This window comes from Typopeltis vanoorti, chromosome 2 (genome assembly GCF_054136105.1).
Source record: "Typopeltis vanoorti isolate ZY-2024b chromosome 2, IOZ_Tvanoo_1.0, whole genome shotgun sequence".
Lineage (NCBI taxonomy): Eukaryota > Metazoa > Arthropoda > Arachnida > Uropygi > Thelyphonidae > Typopeltis > Typopeltis vanoorti.
In genome coordinates this window covers 55303854-55324480 of record NC_143550.1, presented here as the reverse complement: position 1 = coordinate 55324480, position 20627 = coordinate 55303854, and the positions used below count along the sequence as shown (strand labels likewise).

Below are 20627 nucleotides of genomic sequence, written 5' to 3'. Positions count from 1 at the left end.
TTTTAATGAGGTCCTTACAGTGTTCAATTCAATACATTTTTTGGTCATCGGTCAACTTGTGGGGGAACTAATCGCGAATTCAGTTTACGAAGAAGGTCCAAACTCTCTGTCAAAATGTTGTGCACAGTTGATTTTGGAATCCCCAATTTATCTTCAATCAATCTCATGAAGAACGATTTCGGGTTTTCTTCGATGAAATCGTGTACTTTTTGGATGTTAACTTCGCTCGGTCCAGTTTTTGGACGGCCCAGCTTTTCGTCGTCCTCAAGTGTCTCACGACCACTTTGAAATCGCTTAAACCACTTTTAAACTCGAGTACGGGATAATCATTCATCACCGTATGCTTTTTGAAGCATTTGATGTGTTTTGGTAAAACTTTTTACCAAGTTTAACACAAAAGTCAATCGCAGCTCTCTGTTTGAAACTCATTTTCTGACCGTTTGTCCACACACACTGTCACTTTTGGCACTATAACTCGGCTTCTAATGAAACAAATGTCATAAACAATTGACACAATACTAATGAAGGTTGCCGCTTTTGACAACAAAAAGATACAACAGGTGGTGCCACTAGTTTCTTCTATTTTAGAAAAGTTAAGTTTCTTTTTGGACAGGGGTGTATAATGTAAAGGAACTTGTGAGGATTTTCCATAATTGAAGAATGAACATGAGACGACAGCGAAAAGGCAAAATACTTAATTAACTAAAACTAATTAACAAATATTTTGAATATCACAAAACATCATCAGTGATAATGAGGGAAACATTGGAAAATTCAAATCCTACTGGTTATAACTTATTATCAAAATGGTTATCTTTATAAATATGTGTACTAAGTTCAACTATAACACTCTTAGGAATTTGATGGTAGGGAATTATTTTATGAATTGGAAATAGAAAAGTTCATCATTGTGATTAAGATTTGGATGGTATAGTAAGACTTTAGAGCAAACATTCATATTTACAAATGCTTTGATGAAGCAATTTGCTATTGTCTCTGAGGTTCATGTATCTTTATCAACTTGGTGAGCTAATCTGGAATTATGATGTTTGGTCAGTTGAATATAGCATTGATGATTCGCCGCTCAGTTGAATGATCTATTTGAACAAAGTGGGATAAGTTACAAGAGCATGGGACTTAATAAGTATCTTGTGGAAACAATTGGAAAAGCATGATGATATAGTCCTCATTGACTCCACCATTACAGATGCCCAAAACCACTTCAACAGCCTTAGGAGAACTGCAGAAATATTTGGACTAAAAATAAACTCAGAAAACAAAGATATTAAAACATCAGATAGATGGGCACATCTATATAAATCAAAATGATCACCTTGAAGAAGTAGAGGACTTTGTATACCTTGGATCACACATATCTCAGATTCCTTAATAGACATTAAAACAAGAAAACAGAAAGCACTGCAGTTCCCCAGAAGTCTTAATAAAGTATGGAAGTCAAGCCTCATCTCAAAGGAGACAAAGATTCATCTTTACAAGTGCACCAGCCAGTCTATCTTTCTGTACGGCTCCCAGACCTGGAACATCTCAACAAAAGCAGGGACCAATATTATAAATAGCTTTGGAACTACTTGTCTAAGAAATATCCTGGATTACTCTGGGAAGACCACATTCCCAACTTTACTGTATTAGATGAAACTCAGCAAGATCCTCTAGTCCTCACTGTTCAAAGAACCCAAATAAAATGGCTCGGCCACCAACTTACACATCCACCCTTTGTACCCTTTGATGCTCTGGTCTCCTACGCCTCTACAGATGGAAAAAGAAAAAGAGGCAGACCCCGAACTCCATATTGGAAATACATGAGCAATATTCTCCCTGTTTCCCCCAACTCTCTGCATCAGAGATCCGTCAATTAGCATATGACAGAGAAGGTTTTCCTTCTTTCCTTTATAATTGTAAAATTATAAATAAATGATGATGATGATGATGATGATGAAGACATTTCTTACTACATCAGTCCACCTAGAGCTTGGTCTTCCTCTGGACTTTTTTCTCCCATGCATCAAACATGACTTTTCATCTTCCATTCTGTTTAAATGACCATACCACCTTGAAATTGGTACTATAGTGGCTTGAATATTTTCTTGAATTCCAACAATATCAGTTTCCTTCCTGATACTTTCATTTCTAATATGATTGTGCCATTGATGTCATCTGTTTATTTCCCTGATTTTTCTCAATCCCTCATATCTATGTTGGTCAGCTATTTTATTTCTGACCCTAGCTCTTTGATCCATAAGTTAAGTTGATTTGAATACTTGCATATTGTTAGTTTTAGTGTTTTTTTTAATTTATTTAATTAATTAATTTAATTTAATTTTTTTTTTTTTCATTCTATATAAATTTATTTGCCTGGTGTTCCCTAGAGTATTCTATTTTTGTATTTGATTACCTATCTTCACTAAAAATTACTTAAAAGCTGACATATTTTACTTATTGTGTAGGTTCTCCATTGTGAATACAGTTGATGCTTTGTGTTTTTATAACTGCTGTTAGAAAATTTCATTTTGGATGCTCATAATTTTTAGATTCTTGTAAACTTGTGCACGATATCTCCAAATTGAAAGTTTACATGAACCAGTATGTTTTTTTGTAGGAGAAAATTGCTAAATAACAAAAATCATATTTGCTGGAGGCGTGTGTTTTTGTGGAGAATGCCACCTTTGTCTAAGACAGGTATAACTTACTCATGCCTGGAGGGGGGGGGGGGTGATCAATTACGTCCTTCAGTTACTAATGGACATGTTGATCTCTTTTCCAAACAAGTGAGGGGCAAGCAAATTACTAAGCCAGAGAGACCAAAGGTATTTTGTGTTCTTTTTTCAAATTAGAGTTATACTTTCCTTTTTTATGTATATTATCATCAAAATTAATGGAGTGTACAATTTTTCTAATTGACCAAAATAACATGGGAGGGCTTCTTTAGTACAAAACCTTCTTTTCTTTATTAAAGACTTCATTGATACAAAACATACAACAACATGCTTGTAAAAATAAATTTGCCATTTCTGATGAGATTAACTTTGAGAAATTTTGCGTTCAGAATTTTTATGTAGAGTCAAACTTCTGGTTATCTGAGATTATAAAATATATAATACAGAAATAGATAAGTTCTTTTGGTTATTTACAGTTTTCTATTTTATTTTATTTTTTAATAGGTCAGCTCCTGCATCTCCTAGCCATAGCGGTCTCAGTGGATTAGTGACTCCTGATTCCTTATCTCGAGAACCCAGTCCTGTTCCAGATAATATATCAGAAACAGCTTCAGATTCTTCTGTGTCACACCTAGGACAAATGTTAGCTCCTCCTGTTTCTTATTTGGCCATGAGCCATGACATTAAAACCAGCAAATCGGCACCTGGATCACCTGGTAAGATTTTGTTTTGATATTGTTTATCACAAAGAGTGAGATTCAGAAAGATAGCAAATATAGATGAGATATTGGGAATTTTGCTTCGTCTTCCATGTTCAGTTAAATGGTTTGTTCTGGATAAGTATTATGTAATGTATCAGTCTTAATGCTGTGAGAGTATAGTTAATCCTCTCTGCATAGCCATTTGTCAGTTGTGTATGTTCTCCAACTGGATTTTTTTGCCTGTTGTATGGAATGAACAGTTTCTAGAAGCTAAACCCTGCTACTCCTCTGTGATCCATTGTTTCAATAGGTGAGATTTGAACCCAGATCTTGCCTGGCCGAAGGTTTATATTGCCTGACTGAGCTATAGAAGCCATGTAGCATACTGATATTCTATCCATGATTCCATGTAGCACAAGGAATCATAGATAGAATATCAGTATTGTTGGATCCTATTTCATCTTAATCTATACCTTGGATCCAACATATTATTTACTATATGTCGGATCTTCTATTTTGTTTATTCTTAAACAAAATAGAAGGTTGCTAGTTGATTTCTAATTCAAATATAAAGAAAATTTATATTTAAAGACTGTGCCACTTTATATCTGAATTAGTTCAAGAATTGAAGATAAACCAACTCACAACTATCTCTCCTTTTAGGTGTTAATATTATATATACTGGCCAAGAATATTTAACTTACTTAATTTACTTAATTCGAATATTTTATGAATGGTGCAGTAAAAGAGATTCAGGCAAATTACAACGTTTGATTAACAAAAACAAACATTTAATTTAGAATCACAAATTATACACATAAGTTCAAAATCATTAATTAAGATATTACAAACGCTTTAGCTCTTCTGATAATACAGTCATACAAACTCAAGCATTGGTCAGTTATCTGAAATACAGTCTTCACACAGCTCACTTAACACTTAATAAAGCTTAATGTCATAAAATTCCTTAGTGATCATTCACATTAACATCTCATAGTTTTTTTTTTTTTAGTTTCAAATACAATTTATTGGTGGCAATACTTTTTCGCAAGCTTACACTTTTAAATCTACGCTTCAGCTAACCTCCGCAACAGTTACTGTTAGTATAGGGATATTCTAGGAAGAAACACACTCATATCTCTGCATAGGAATATTAATGGTTGGAATATTCTTACCGACAATTTTCCTTCTTCATATACTTATGTGCAAACACTTTTTTGTAACTGTATACACTTTAATCAATTAACGGCACTCATTTAAAAAAATCTTCTTAGAAATAACTGGATTAATTAACGCTCACAATACACACACAATCAAATGTTCTTGCATAGATCAAACTGCTTGCACTACATTTGACATCACTTAACTAATTCAGTGTTCTACTAACAATTCTTGTACTAAGGTAACACACAATAATTCCTTAACTTGAAGTTTAGTATGCACAGTTGCCTGCTCCTTTGACATCAATTTAATCCTTTAGGTACCATAATTCTTAACACCGCTATCATTAAACTCAACTTTGTTGCCTGTAATTATTCTCTAGTTACTTCGTGCTATTCTTCAAGTTTCCATGTGTCCTTGAAAGGTCGGCCCTGAAATTAAACCTCAACTCAAGTATTGCTAGTCTATTTAGTAGTCACTCAGCTGTTTTCCGTAGCTATAATTGTTATACCACAACTTATTAGCTAACCGCCTCTCGACTAGTAGACTTTATTTAGCTGCTTGAGTGACTTGCCGACTCGCTATTATCGCACTGTGATTCCCGAATGCTCCGATTCCAACCTAAGTGCCAATCTCTCTCTAATAAATCTCTAATAAATAATTTCAGTGTTCTTCCCTTTTTATATCCATTCTTCTCGCCTAAATTCTTCTCGTGATTTCTTTCTAAAACTCTTTTCAATAAACCTCACGTGGTGTTTCCAAAACGTGCTCGCTCACTTACATACAACAACATGACAACAAAACAAAATATAATAAAATTGAGCTATTACATAATGTTAAACTTTACAAACAGGAATAAATAGAGAATATTTACATTTCAAATAATGCGCAGTTAAATTATCAAATACAAGTTCTTATAATATTAACATAATAATAATTAAAATAGCTTAATAATATTTAATGCAGTCTTTTCATTATTAATACATATATCTTTGATTAAATAATTAAATATTAGACAAAATTAAGGTAGTTATATGAATATTAAATTATGAAATAAGTTGTTTACATTAAATAATATTTACACAAGTCTTGCTTGGTATATGGTATATTATGTTAAATGTGAATGAAAAAAAAAACCAAAAATATACAAAACAATTTCATTCACAGCTTAACAGTATCACACTTGGAGAACAATGTATTAGATAATTTAATATGTTTCAATTTTGCTATGGAGGAAGATATGAGGGATTTTCCAAAAGTAATACCTGTGCATGCACAGCACTTAAGAGTGCAAGTAGCCTTAACATATAACAGTCTTTAAAGATACCAAGAAATGATATATTTGGTTTTTAATCCTTTTCTCAAGGAATTAAAAAAAACAAGTATATAATTTCTTGTTATCTTTAACGTATAATAAACCCAAGATAAAAAAACTTTCTACATATAGCTAGTCTTGTTTAGATCATTCCTCTGCTACAGTTTAGTATATATACATTGATGTATGATCAAATTTTTATTTCTTGTGTTATTGCATACACAGTAGAATTTTTTTACAATTTTGTTGATGCATGTAAAACAATGAACAGTAATCGAATTTACAATTCAAGAAAATGTAATTGTTATTGAAATTCTTCACTGATCATGAGATTATTGTGGTGAAATAGCTGTAGATATATAGAAATATTACACACTGTTAGATTGAAAGAACAATAAACAGTGATGGTAGAGTTGAATTTGACTGATCACAAGGACTACCAAAAACCGGTTGTCAATTTCATAAGCAGAATTTGAATATTGTGATATTCAAATCATGAACATGTTTGAAGGCTTCTCCATCTTTATTCAAGATCTGGTCTGGAAGATTATTTTGGCATCCAATGGAGTATACTATCATTATTCTCCTAAGGAACTGTATCTCTTTTCACGTTAGGTTTATATTTAATTATTTCTTTGTTAGTTGATCATATTCCATTTGTTATATGTGTTCCTTCCAGTTCTTTTGATGTTCATTCAATTGCATTTTTCATTTATTGGGATGGATGAGATTACTTATTTGGAATTCATTTCTTATTTGATCTCTTCATATTCCCTATTTTTGTATAGCCTTTAACTACTCTAAGCAATTTCATTTCAGCTGTGTGTTTTCATCCCATTTTCTCTGCATCCAACTTTCCAAACCATATAGTATTGTTGGTATTGCCATGAGTTTAAAATTTTTACTCGTCTTTTCTTACTTGTTTTTCCTTTTGTTTTATGTTATCAAAGACTGCTTGGAAATGGCGTAATTTATTATCTATATTGTTATCAAGTTCAAATGTTATATCACATTCTAAATATTGCATGGGATATTTACCCTAGAATACCATAGTTCTAGTTTTCTTTAACGAAATTTGTCACTTGTTGTTGCTGTAAATGATAAATGGATCTTTGAAGATCTGATTTTTGTATGATTATTTGATCATCTGCAAAAAGCATTGTGTTTACTGTTGTATGTTGACTGATGCTTATTCCTGGATCTATTATAGATTTTTATTTCCTCATCAGGCTTTAGGTGAAAAAAAAACAAAAAAAAAACGAGCTATTCCCTCAGTTCACAGAACCTTGAAACCACTTCCCCTTGAGATATCCACCTCACTTCCATGTGCAGTAGTTGTGTGTGTGTGTGTGTCATAACACAATGCTAAAAATAGTCTTGATTTTAATGGTTAAATTGATGTATTTAACATTTTTGATCGTCTTATTCAGTACTTTTTGGAGTTCTGGTACTACTGATTTTGAAATGAGGGCCTCTCTGTGCAGGAAACAGTGTGTAAAAACAATGCCAGAGTTCCTTTGTTTGTCCATTGTGATGAATCATCTCAGGCTTCCTGATATGGGGGGGGGGAGCACCATCTATGCAAATGCTGATGAATGATTTCTATGACAAATCATGAGAAGTGAAATAACTGTTGACAACATCAAAAAGGTCTTGTGATTTCATCTTTTTGTTATGATTTCAGCAATGACATAGTTATGGATTTGGTCAAATTTTTTAGCCTGGAGTGTTTGATCAGCTATAAGCCTTTCAAAATATTCAGCTGATTTCCCACATAAATGCGAGCGCTTTGTGTGAAAGTGTCTCTGCAACTTACTTGGCACCTTAGCTTTGTTTACCAGTTTCTCACTATAATCAACACATAAATAAGACTTGACTGCTCTTTTTCAGATAAAAGGAATCCAAAGAACAAATAGTCTTCATTATTTTGATGCATGATGGTTTAAAACTAAACTTAATGGTACTGTATGTTACTATCAGAACTAGTGTCAGCCACACTTGATTCATTGTAATAATTTAACTTACGTTTTTTATCGTTGCATTTCTATGTCCTCACTATAGAATGAGGACATAGAAATATTTTTGCCAGTATTATTCTACCTGAAAGAAACAGATGGAATAGAATAAATTCTATTAGTTTTGTGAAAATTCTTGTGTTTCACATGATCAGAAGAAATACATAAATAAACTCCACCCATTTTTCATCCAAGATGGGTCTGGCCGTAATAACAGGTCAAGTTACCTGTTATGACCTACCCTAATTAGGTGCTTTAGGCAATTTAATGCAGCTGACTTGCCATTCTTCTGTAGCATTTGAGCAAACCGAAAAATAGGTTATAATAGGTAACATACATAATGAAATATTTAAAAGACAGGAATAACAATGTACTTGATGTAGAATCCCTTGTTTTAAGTTGTACTGTTGAGGATATTGAATAATTTTTGTTGATGAACACAAAGGACAAGACTTCAGAGGAACAGTGATTCTCCCTTATATACAGATAGAATATCAAGGATTCTACATCAACCAAACATAAAGGTGGCTTCCTAGTTCCATTATAATGGAACTAGGGAGGCTCACCAGATCCATTACTAATGTCTGTGATAGATAGTGTTGTTATCAATGTTTCTGGCCCTCTACTAACAGCCTGTGAATGTATTGTTTTATCAAAAGGACATAATTTTATCAACCAAACATAAAGGTGGCTTCCTAGATCCATTATAATGGAACTAGGGAGGGTCACCAGATCCATTACTAATGTCTGTGATAGATAGTGTTGTTATCAATGTTTCTGGCCCTCTACTAACAGCCAGTGAATGTATTGTTTTATCAAAAGGACATAATTTTACCATTTCTCCGAATAAGACCCATGATGGATTTTTTTCATAGCATAGACAGAGGTATTCGATCCTTATCCCGAAAAACAGCTAACAGGATGCATTTTGAATGTGCAAAAATTCTTTTTAATGCCAAGCCTCCTCGTCCTAATCTATCTTACTCTGAATTAAAATCACTGAAGAATAATGATAATTTAATTATTACGAACGCTGACAAAGGGAAGGCTGTAGTTATTCACGACTGAAGAGAATATGAGAGAAAAATGTCTCTATTGCTCCGTGACTATTCATCTTACAGGCCTCTCACATCGTATCCTACTGGTAGTCAATTTAAGACTTAATTCTCTTATAGATAATATATCTATATGGGATGAAGATCAAAAGAAAAAACTTAAAACCTCCTTTGGTCGTCCACCTAGACTGTATGGTTTTCCAAAAGTTCATAAACCAGGCATTCCATTAAGATCAGTTACTGACTGTATAGGTTGTCCCACTTATAAAAGTTCAAAATTTTTATCAAATTTACTCACTAGTAAACATTAGTAAATAATGAAACAGCATCTAAACTATAATTAGTTTAGATGTTGTTTCACTATTTACTAATGTTCCTTTATCTGAGACCATTGAATTACTGTAACAAGAATTTCCTTCAGACATTGTAAAAATATTTGATGCATTTTTGTAATGCATTCTGGTTATTTTTCCTTTAAAAACAAATTATATCAACAAATCAAAGGAACAGCAATTGGCAATCCTATTTCTCCTGCTATTGCCAACTTCTTTATGGAGCACTTTGAACAAAGTATTTTTGATAACATTTTGCCTAGACCTACTCATTGGTTCAGATATGTAGATGACATTTTTGCTATCTGGAATGGCTCTTCTGATGAATTACAACAGTTTCTCTCTAAATTAAATGCACTTCATCCAAGGATCCAGTTCACCTTAGAAGTAGAAGTAAATAAGCAGTTAGCCTTTTTAGATCTTTTAATTCTTTGCCAACCAGATGTAACCTACATTTCTCAGTTTATAGGAAGAAGACTCATACAGGCCATTATATCCATGCTGAATCTCATCACCATCCCAGTCAAAAGGCAGGAACTATTAAAACACTGGTTCATCGGGCCCACCCCTTTTGTTCTTCAAAAGAACTATTACAGAAAGAATTGCAATATAATATTTCCTCTTTTCTATCTAATGGATATAAGAATTCTTTCATCAAAAGAGATATGAGTAGTTTTGATAGATCTTCCTCTTCAAATACAGAAGAAATAATGCATATTCCTGTCCCTTATGTGCAAGGCATTAGTGAACGCATAGCAAAAGTTTTAAAACCACTAAATATTTTTGTTCCCTTTCGACCCATCAGAAAAATCGCCACCTTTCTCACTTCTCCAAAGGACAAGCTTCCTCATCTCAGTCATCCAGGTGTCTACAGATTCCTTGCTCTTGTGGGTTATCTTATTTCGGACAAACAGAAAGATCTGCTTTTATTCGACTGGAAGAACACAAGTCTTATATTCAATACTATGGACCTGAACAGTCTGGACTTGCAGAGCATGCCATCAACACTGGATATAGAGTTCATTGGAACAAGACGAGAATCCTTCACAAAAGTCAGATCCGATGGTCTATGTCTATCCCCATTGTGGGAGATAGTACTTTTTAAATCAGCTAATTTTTCCTAACCTTTTAATTGTGTGTGTGTGTGTGTGTGTGTGTGTGTGTGTGTGTGTGTGTGTGTGTGTGTGTGTGTGTGTGTGTTTTATTTATCTAATTCTTTTTTGTTTTGTTTTTTAAATAAGTTAGGAAATTTAATGACCTTTTTTAGTTGTCTTACATTAGGTGGTGCCTTTTTGGAATTGCCATTTATTGTTTAATCAGCCTTTTCACATACTGAAGATGCCTATGATACTCAGGCGAAAATTCTACTAATAAATAATATTTTACGTGAGTTAATTCCGTTATTATGATTTTAATAGCCAAGCATCAATTATTATGGGAGCAAACCAAAATGCTCCACATAAATTGCAACTTTTTCTCAAGCATTCAAGAAATCAACTGAAATGATTAAACAGTTGTTACGACATTGTTTTCTCTAAAAAAAGTAATGCTTTCCTTTGTGTAACTTCCTTCCCTATACTGTGATCTATCCTTTCCAGAATTTCCTAACCTTAAAACTCCAAATCACCCTTTTGTAACTACCCTATGAAAGTGAAAATTGGTCACCAACTAAGAATGAATTCTCTAGACTTTCGTTCTGGGGCTGTCTCCTTTTCAGACGCTGACAAATTTGTTTTTTGAAGCTGCATCAATCAGAGTCCTAGAACAGAAAAATCCTTGTTCAGAGAGAGAGACTTCCCAGAATCTTAATGCCTATTTTATCTTACTAAAGCTCTACAACATCTGTAGGATTCTTAGCTTGCAGTTGCGACTCAAACGTTCTGAATTCCCCTGTCATGTTCCTTTCGCATAGGTTCAGATTTTATGAGTGGTAGGTTGGCCTCATGCTCAGGCAAAACTCAGGTTTACATAACAAAACATGTTTATTAGGATCTTAGAACACTTACATTTAGATCAAACATACACAAGAATTTAATCAATTAGACACTAAATTAAACTGGCGAATACAAGTGAACATTCTAATAAATAATCAACAACTCTAGCCTCTAAGTTAATCAATGATACTCATAACATTCACAATACAAATTCTTATTAGATTCTATCTACAATACTAGCTCCTCACATTAACTTGGCACACACACATGTGCATAAGTTTTCAGACAACCAGTCTAATGGGAAAAAACCCAACAAATTGCTAAGCATATTAGTCATTCAAAGTTCCCTAAGTATCTGTCCATAATTTCCTTTCCACTAGAAACTGATTCACCTTTTCTTCTAATACAATTGGAAAATAAGTAAGAAAGTTCTGTACGTTACCATCACTGTGTTTGATTACCGTCTCCGCTTGGTCCGACTTCTTTTGTTGGATACGACTCTACACTTTCAACAGGTTGCATCCACGTGGAGGTCATGTTATTCATCCGATAAGGCCTTTCTCTGCACTTTAGCGATGCTAGCTTTCATCTCTATCTCTAGCGGGTCACTCTGGTCAGCGTTACCATCTTTGGGAAAAACTCTTCCACTGCCTCTTTCCGGTAGGACTTCTACCGACGGCCCGAAACAGTGGACGCCAACTTCTCCCATACTGTCCATCCAGTACCCATCAAGCATCCACAGGGGAGAGCTCGTCGTCCGACATCATAGTACCTGCCACTGGTCAGCAATCACAGGTCCAAGCGAGAACAGGAACAAACTTCAGAGAGATTGAAACTTGTGCGAATCCTTATTTATTCTATCTCTGTTACGCCCACTTTTCTGCTGCAGAAATTTTCACACGGCACTTTCCCTTGTGCCCTTAAGCTGTTTCGTCATAACTCTGCTTCTCGAGGAGTGCTCTTTTCAGGGGATGCGGGCTCAGTTTGCCTTCCACATAAGCCTTCGCCTCAGGCATTACGCTAAACTGGATGGCTAGCACACAACTTTTGAACCTTTGTTTACACTTGATATACAGTTCACATAGACTACAATTTGATGGCTACAACTTACAAAATGGAATTTCTATTTAGATAAACAAAATTCATCTTTCCTTTGTACTTCACATTAAAGTTATTCATTTATGCTCCCTCTTGCAATTTGTTTTCCTACTATAGTACAAGTATCTCTTAGTTGTTATTTTATTCATGTTAGATCTTGAATGAAATAATTTTTTTTAATGAAAATTCCTCGCTCGAGATCTAACACAGTGCATCTTAAAACAAGAGTTGATTCTACATCAAGACTGGTCTTCTCTAATTCAACATAACATGCATGCAATAACCAGTAGTTCGCAGAGACCATGAACCAGCATCATAGCAAATGTGCACTTTCCATTGTTATTCCTGTTTTTTTAAATATTTCAATATGTATATTACCTGTTATGACCTATTTTTAGTTTATTCATGTATTTCTCCTGATAATGAGAAACACAAAAATTTTTGTGACATTAGTAGAGTGATCAATAAAAATTATTCTATCCCATGTGGAATAATACTGGAAAAAAGATTTTCAATTATGTTTTTTTTATAAATCTGTCCATGTCTGATAAGTCATAAAATAAACAAAACAAAAATAAAAGGCAACCAAATTCAGAAATAAGAAAATAACTGGAACGAAAGAGCAATAACAAACAAAAATGCATTAGTGCAGACTCATATGGAATGACACATGCCTAATCCAAAAAACAGCTGGATTGACAGTGATAAAAGGTAAAGTGGCAAAAGTACATTGTAGAATTATTAAATACAGGAACAATAGGGATGGAAGTGCTTGGAATTTTACTGTAAGAACTTTTTTTCTTTCTATTAAAGTGTCATTGTTTTCATTTTTATCAGCCTTTTATGAAAAATATACAGTACTTCTAAAATTTACGTTGATGATTTTCCTGCCCTCACTTTTTTTTCGTTTCTTTTCGATCCTCCCTCAAATTCCCATGGCACATCTGCAGACCCTTTGTAGCACACTAGTTGAAAATCACTTAGAGTGACATTGGAGTGGAGACATTGGAGAATTACTAAATAAAATAAGTGACAAGCATGGTTTATCATATAATTCATTTTTATGGTATGTTCAGAAATTATTAATTATATATTAGAAGACTGTATTCTGAAAGCAAAACTTTTGTGGGTGCAGTTACTAGGTGAGTACATTCGCTTTTGAACCAGTGCTTGCACACACATGCTTGGAGAGAACATTGTCTACAGTTATATTACTAATTGCACTAAATACAATAAAACTACTAAAAACTATTATAAAGTACTAAAAATACACCAGTAAATTTAAGAAAACTCAGTAAATCAGAAAAAAAAAAATCACCAATCTTACAGGAGCTTCATAATAACATGACCAAACTTCAATTTATATTCTTGTTTTAATTTTATGTAATTGAGCAAACAGTTTTTGCATGACATATCTTGACAACTAGGCTACTTGTAGATAACTTCAAATTCCCATAGTGCACAGTACGCCTCCTTTTGGGCATGTACATTGCTATGCATCATGAGATGGATCTACACTACACAGGTCAGTTTACTTTGTAACCAATTGAAAAAAAAAAAACTTTTAACAGCTATTAATTTGGAGTATTTTCATTGATGAGACCTCAATAAAGGTCAATAAAAACCCTTCCTATAATACATGTCTGAGTGTTCTGTGCATTATGGGATACTAGGACAATTTTATGAGAAGTCATCTGCCTCCATATACAGGTAGCCTAGTTGTCAGTCAAGGAGAAAAGAAGAACATAACTTCTTGGAAATGTCGAGAGTAACCACATGAGTTTCTCCTAACTTTTCCATGGCTTGTATCCAAAGGTACATAAGGTTGGCTAAGAGATCTGTTGTGAAATGAGGGTAGGGGAATTGATATTGATGGTCACTCATTAAACCATTTTCCTTATTTCCCCAAAGGATTGAGTTATTTTCCTTTTCAAAGACAACTGGATAATTGCTTGCTTCCACATTTCCCTTTTTTTTTTTTAAAAAAAAAAAAGCAGCTGGATAATGACTTAACTGTTGAATAGATGCTGAATGAGTAATGCAGCTTATATAGGTTGGAGTGTTAATTCTGTAACTGAAGTTTTTAGTTAAGCAAGAGATATTATATAGGAACTAGGAGACTTTTCTGATGGCTTTTTGACAAAAGATCTGAATGTGCATGTGAAGAGTTATTCACAGTATAGTGGGAGGTGATTTTCCTTGGTGGTTTATTCAACAATTGGAGGATAGTTTTGTGAGAGAAGTAATAGCAAACTGCATACCTATAGGATAAGTCAAGTGAACAAATAGCATTATTAAGCAGGAGCTACAAAAAAAGAAAAATCTGTGGAGGAAATTCAAAGAGAAAGGTGGTGACCAGAATGGCAAAAAAAGCAGAATCAGACTATGAGAGCATATCATCTTCTACAATTAAAGGCAACCTAAACTATCAGTTTGGATAGTTTTGTGAACATCTGCATTAATCACATCTGAATATTCTATGCTAGAAATTACTAAAACCTTGAATTTCCTCTTATATGATCATTTCTGGAATAAAATTGCCTTGTCTCATTTTGCTTTTATTTGCTGCCTTTATTGCTTTGCTAATTCAAATCACCATGCTGATCTTAGTGACTTGAATTACCTTCATCTCTGAAGGTTGATTTTCTAATCTGATTACCCAAACAGTGAAATGGGATAATATCCAGAATTTCTGTGCCTTTTTTCCGTGATCCGATTACTGCGTCCACCCCCCCTACTTTCCTGACATACACATTATGTTCAATCCTCTAGTATCTAGCAGCATTCAGTGGCTGGCCTGAGAACTGCTTTACTGCCATGTTAATTATGATAGTTTGAACACACCCATGAATAGTGTCCTCTGTAAAGGGTGAGGCAGAAATTAGACACTGCTCTAAAGGTAAAATATAGTAATAAGCATTCAGGCTTTCAGTAAGCAAGCAGAGCAGCAGTGTTTCATTCAGTATCAAAAATTGATTTACAGCCAAGAGGCCTGTTTAGTGTTTCTTTCACTTAGGGAAGGTATGTTTATAAATCAATCCTCTTGCCTCTTTAGAGCATTTATGGAAACAAGCCATAAAACAGGAAAGTGAGGTTGACTTGTCTTATATATATTGCTTATCACAGCACACTGATGTTCCAAAAATTTGCAAGTATTATAGTGAGTTGCATCATCATGAAATTCATGATGTGTATCCTTCTGAAGGGATGTTCAGGATACTATGATAGTACTGTGTGATGAGTTTACATTATTACTAACTTCCTGTTGACAAATTTATTCCAGAATTGATCTGTTATTTGTCTGGACTCCAATATTGTCAAATCATATTTAGGTCCAAGCTTATAACTGCACCCAGCCTAGAGTTTGGTCCTCTTCTGGATCTTTTTTCCCTCCATCCTTGAATAAATACCTATTTTGCTGCCATTTCTTCTTAATAACATGACCGCACAGTAATGGCACAACATACGTTAATGTGTGATCACCTTTGATTAGACATGATCACACATTACTGTATGTCAAGTTCATTCTCCTAATTTTTCTCAGTGCTCTCATATCTCTTGTCCTTAGTCTGAAATCTCATTCTCAAATCCATAAGTTAAATTGATTTGAACACTATCATGTATGCAGGTTAATTTAGTATTTTGACCAATTTCACTCTTATTTCATATAAATTTATTCATTTGAGTCCTTACCAACTTGTCTTAAACTGTTTGTCTCAGTTATTTGTTTTAAAGTGAAAATTTGATCCTGACCACTTCTGTTTGGCCCAAACCCAACTTGTTCTTCCCCTAAGTTTCTCTTCAGTAATTTTTCTTAGCCCTCTCTTACAAAAAAATCTTACCTGGATCACTCAGTAGGAAAATTCTTCCGTATAGATGGAACAACGTGAGATTTACTCTGTTCATTCAATTCAATCTTCTGATCAGGCTATGTGAATTATGCAGTGTTGCACACTGGAAAACTTTTATTCCTCCATATATGAGCATTTCTGGTTGAATATAGCATATACTTCAGCTTCCTTTCTACATTTCAGGTTTCTGATAACCTTTCTCCTTTAAGTAATGACATGTATTCCTAATTGCATTCCTCTTGAATATTTTCTTATACTGTTGTGTTACCGCTCATTTAATTTTAACCATCTTTCAGAGTAATTTCTTCAGACATCTAGAATATGTTGATACCAAAGTACCAAAAGAAAAGGATGACACAACATGAGTTGTATCATGTATTTTATTGTCTCTATACTTTCTCTCCAGTGTTGAAAATTAAGTTTTTTTAAGGTAATGCTTTACACAAAAAATTGCAAGAAAAATAACTGATCAATTATTTGATATATTATTGTTGTTTGATATCCTTTGACAGTAGAATTTGCAAAACAGTAATGTGGTCCCAATTATTTGTTATCAGGTTCAGCCTATCTGTCTGTAACTAGTGGAACTTCTTCTGGTCAGCCAACAATTAGCAGTTCACAGCTATTGGCTTCATTGTCAGGGAAGTCCAAAGTTGTAGTAGCATCACAACCTGTTACTATGGTTACCAATGGAGTGCTAAGCAATGGTCCTCATTTTGAAAACATAAGGCAGGATTCCGGTAAGAACACATTTTGTTATAATACAAATTACTAACTGTCCTCTTATATTAAATGCTTTAATACATAACAGATTTTTTTTTCATTAAATTACATGCAAATAGCAAAATAGACTTTTGCAGCACTTGCATAAATTAACTATAAATGGTAAGACATAAAATTTTAACAAAACTTTAATTTAGAAGATAATATTCAGCAAGTGAACTAGCTGCAGTTGCCTGTTGGTTTCATTTCTTGTCAGTGACACAAAGAACTTTCCAATTGAAATTGATTTTTTCCCCCTCCTGAAAATAACACATGCAAATTTACAGACATAATACTCCTGTTCTTAGGGGATGCAGAAGCTAATTAGAAAGCTTTATATATTAAATGTTATTAATCCCTGCTCCCTCCACACACACACACACACACACACACACACTAATCAGCCTGTCTAAGGATGAAAAACTGAGATCGGAGGAAAAATCACACCAATTTCAACAATGATGTTTCACAACTCATTTCAACAATGATGTACTAAATTAAAAGCTCAGTTAGTATGGCACCTTTAAAGGTTCTCTGTCATCTTGTAATTATATCGCTTAGTTCATCAAGGCTTGAAGGCGGGTCATGATGGTATACCCATTCCTTAAACATGCCCGAAACGAAGTTATCGAGTGATGCGAGATCAGGAGAGCATGAAGGGTATGGGAATTCTGTGAGCCTCCCAGGGAAGTGCTCTGATAAATAGGTTCTAGCATCATGTGATGTATGACAGTTGCTCTCCATCCTGTTGGAATACTTATGCATGAAATGGAATGTTTTTTGCACAACACATCCTATTGAAATCCTGGGTGAATGAAAGTAATGTATTCTTGATGTAGCATTCACTATTCAGGGTCATAGTTATACAACCCTTTTCAATGAAGTAAGGCCCAATTATGCTATGACTGAAAACTGCACATCATATGGTGACCTTCTCGCTGTAAAGAGGTTTCTCTTGGACAAATTCAGGTCTTGAGAAACCAAGAAACCAGTAGGTTCATCTATTTACATGACTGCTTAGATGGAAATGCACTTCGTGTGAGAACCAGATATTATGGAGGAAGGATGGATCTTCATAGATTGGCCAGCATGTGTACACAGTATTCCCACCATGCAGTGTAATCCGTTGCTGTATCTACCTGAATGACATATTAAAAGGCATCCAGCTCCTTAAGTATTTTCTGTAGTGATCACCTCGGTATCCCAAGTTTTACCACTGTTTGCTTTTGACTGCAGTTTGGAGGCTATAACATTTGCTCCAGCACAGCTATATGCTGGAGAAAATTGCTGATTCCCATTTGTGTTAACAGTTCATGGTCTCCCTGAATGCCCTTTGCATTGCGGTAGAACACTCCCATTATGTCACCCTCTCAATTAAGGCGATGATGATGGCACTATTTCTTGGGATACAACACTTACGGAAATGACAAACAAACTGCTGACAAACATGTCAGAGGCTGGACTATTTGCTCTACCAACTCCTTGTGAACAAAAATAATCCTTAGCAATAAACATCTTTTCTTTCAAAGAATTCAGTGTCTGGTGGTGATAGCATGCTCTGCAAGATAAATGTCTAAAGATAGATGTCTGTATTTAGACCACCATTCACTATGTAACCAACATTTGCCTTTAAGCAAAATAGTGGATTTTAATATAATTGTGTTAAATACAATACAATGCTGCTGTCCATATTAAAAATGCCAAGAAATTATATTCTTGTTTAATCCTTTATCCAAGTGTAAGCAAACAAAGTTTGCATGTGATGTATCTTCAAGACTAGGCTAACTTGTATATGAAAGCTAAATGACTTCACATTAGCCTTAGTATCCCATAATGTAAAGCACATATCCTTTCAGGTGTGTATAATGCTATGCATTATGGGAAGGTTTCCTCAACATAGACTGGCTCTACCGTTGCTAAGGTCCCACCAGTGGGGAGCCAGATCCAGAAGCAATACCAAGGTTATAACGCAGAAGACATATTTTCCATATACAAGTAGTGAAAAGGTGTATATGGGAAATATGACTTCTGTGTCTTTAGGTTTGTTAGTTCTGACTTATTTTACAAGGAGATATGGATAATGATTTAGATAAAAATGCAACTAGAGAGTATGCAGAATTGCTAAAATATGTACTAGAAAGCATGAAAACAAATACTATAAAGTAATTTCCTTTATTTTTTTACAAGGGATATGCATTTGGAGGGGGATTCAACTCAAAAACATACATAAAGTAACCTTATACTTTCTTTAAATTCAAAGCATGAAGGTACTTTATTTATGTTTTCTACTTATGTTTTTTTTTTCTTTTTTCTAAATGCCTATCCATATACTGTAGGGGGGGAAATTACATTTTCTAACTGCATTGTTTTTACTAATTTTGCATACTTTCTAGGTGCATTTTCTCTAAATGAAGTTAAAACCATATCTGATGAAAACCATAAGATATGTTGACAATTAACATCCTTGATTGCTAAAATGTGTAGGTCTATTTTGTTACATTTTTAACTGATTTTACTCTTTGTTTATAGTGAAATACTACAGTGTACAAATTATAATATAATTTGTAATAAATAATGAAACATATTCAGTTCTATTCTGCATTTTTCCCAGTGGATGCATTGTGCAAATTGTTTCATGTATGCACAGAAAAATATGAAAGATTTTTTTAGAATGAACGAAAAGAAGGAAAGCATTAATGTATGCAAAAAAGTGGTAGGTTGGAGTGTTTAGAAATGGGACCTAGCATCAGGACTCTAGTAGAAGAGCTTAGGCAAGAGTTAGTGAAATGAAGCATCTGGAAGATGAGATTGGCAGATGTGAATAAGGAGGAGGAAGTTAATATTACAAAGAAAGAGTCAAAGGATAATCATATATCATTATACAGGGGACCAGATCATTAGAGTTGTGACAACTAATAAAGTACACGACACATGCTTTCCTGGTGGAACATTGAAATCAATAACTAATGCTTTCCTTTTCTGCAAAGCATTAGTTATTAGTTACTGAAACCAATAACTAATGCTTTGCAGAGAAGGAAAGAGCAGGCATCAGAATTAGTGGTAGCAGTAGTTGGCACAAATGACTTAGTTGGTGAAAAAAGAATTCTTATAGAGACTCGAGGAAATTGTTGCAGCAGATAAAGAATAATAGTTTTCTTGGAAAATTCATTAGGGTGTTGCTCAGATATGACAATAGTGAATTGAGAAGGAGAGCACAGATGTTGTAGCAAGATGGCTGAGTTGTGTGAAGCAAAGGAGGTTCAGTTTGTGAATCTGTGGAGTGAATTTGAAGGAAAACTGGAATGGTTTAAAGTCAGTGGGATGTATTTGAATGGGTTTGGTGTTGGGTATTTAGAAAGGCTATTGTTAGCTGAGAAGACAGTTAATATAACAAGAAGTTAATATAGCTAATGATCAAAGGATACGTGTGAAACAGGATAGCACAGCCAAACAGGTTATACAACAAGAGGAAGATTGATATGAGGTTGAATGTATGATTGCATCAGGACTGGGTGATGGAATGCATAAAGGTGAGGAATGAGGCAGATATGAATGGCAATCAGTCAGGATCAGAGAAATGGAAGTGGTGGTCAGATTGAAGAGAGGTGTGGTACAGTTGCTGGCTAGAGTAGAGAATGTTAATGGCCTCACGACACAGGGATTATTATGTTTGTATACAAATGTAAGGAGTATTCGAAATTAGAGAGCTGAGTTTGTTGCATTGAGTC

The 20627-nt window shown here is 34.2% G+C and overlaps 1 protein-coding gene across 2 annotated transcripts in view; it reads left to right on the top strand.

Annotated features, from left to right (window-relative positions):
* Positions 1-20627, top strand: part of LOC150109025 (forkhead box protein K1-like) — a 176252-nt gene that overhangs the window by 133948 nt on the left and 21677 nt on the right. For both annotated transcript variants that reach the window (XM_090411426.1, XM_090411434.1), the window contains 2 exons: positions 3180-3391; positions 16695-16877. In XM_090411426.1, coding sequence (XP_090267552.1) covers positions 3180-3391; positions 16695-16877 — 395 coding nt within the window. The remainder of the gene's footprint in view (positions 1-3179; positions 3392-16694; positions 16878-20627) is intronic.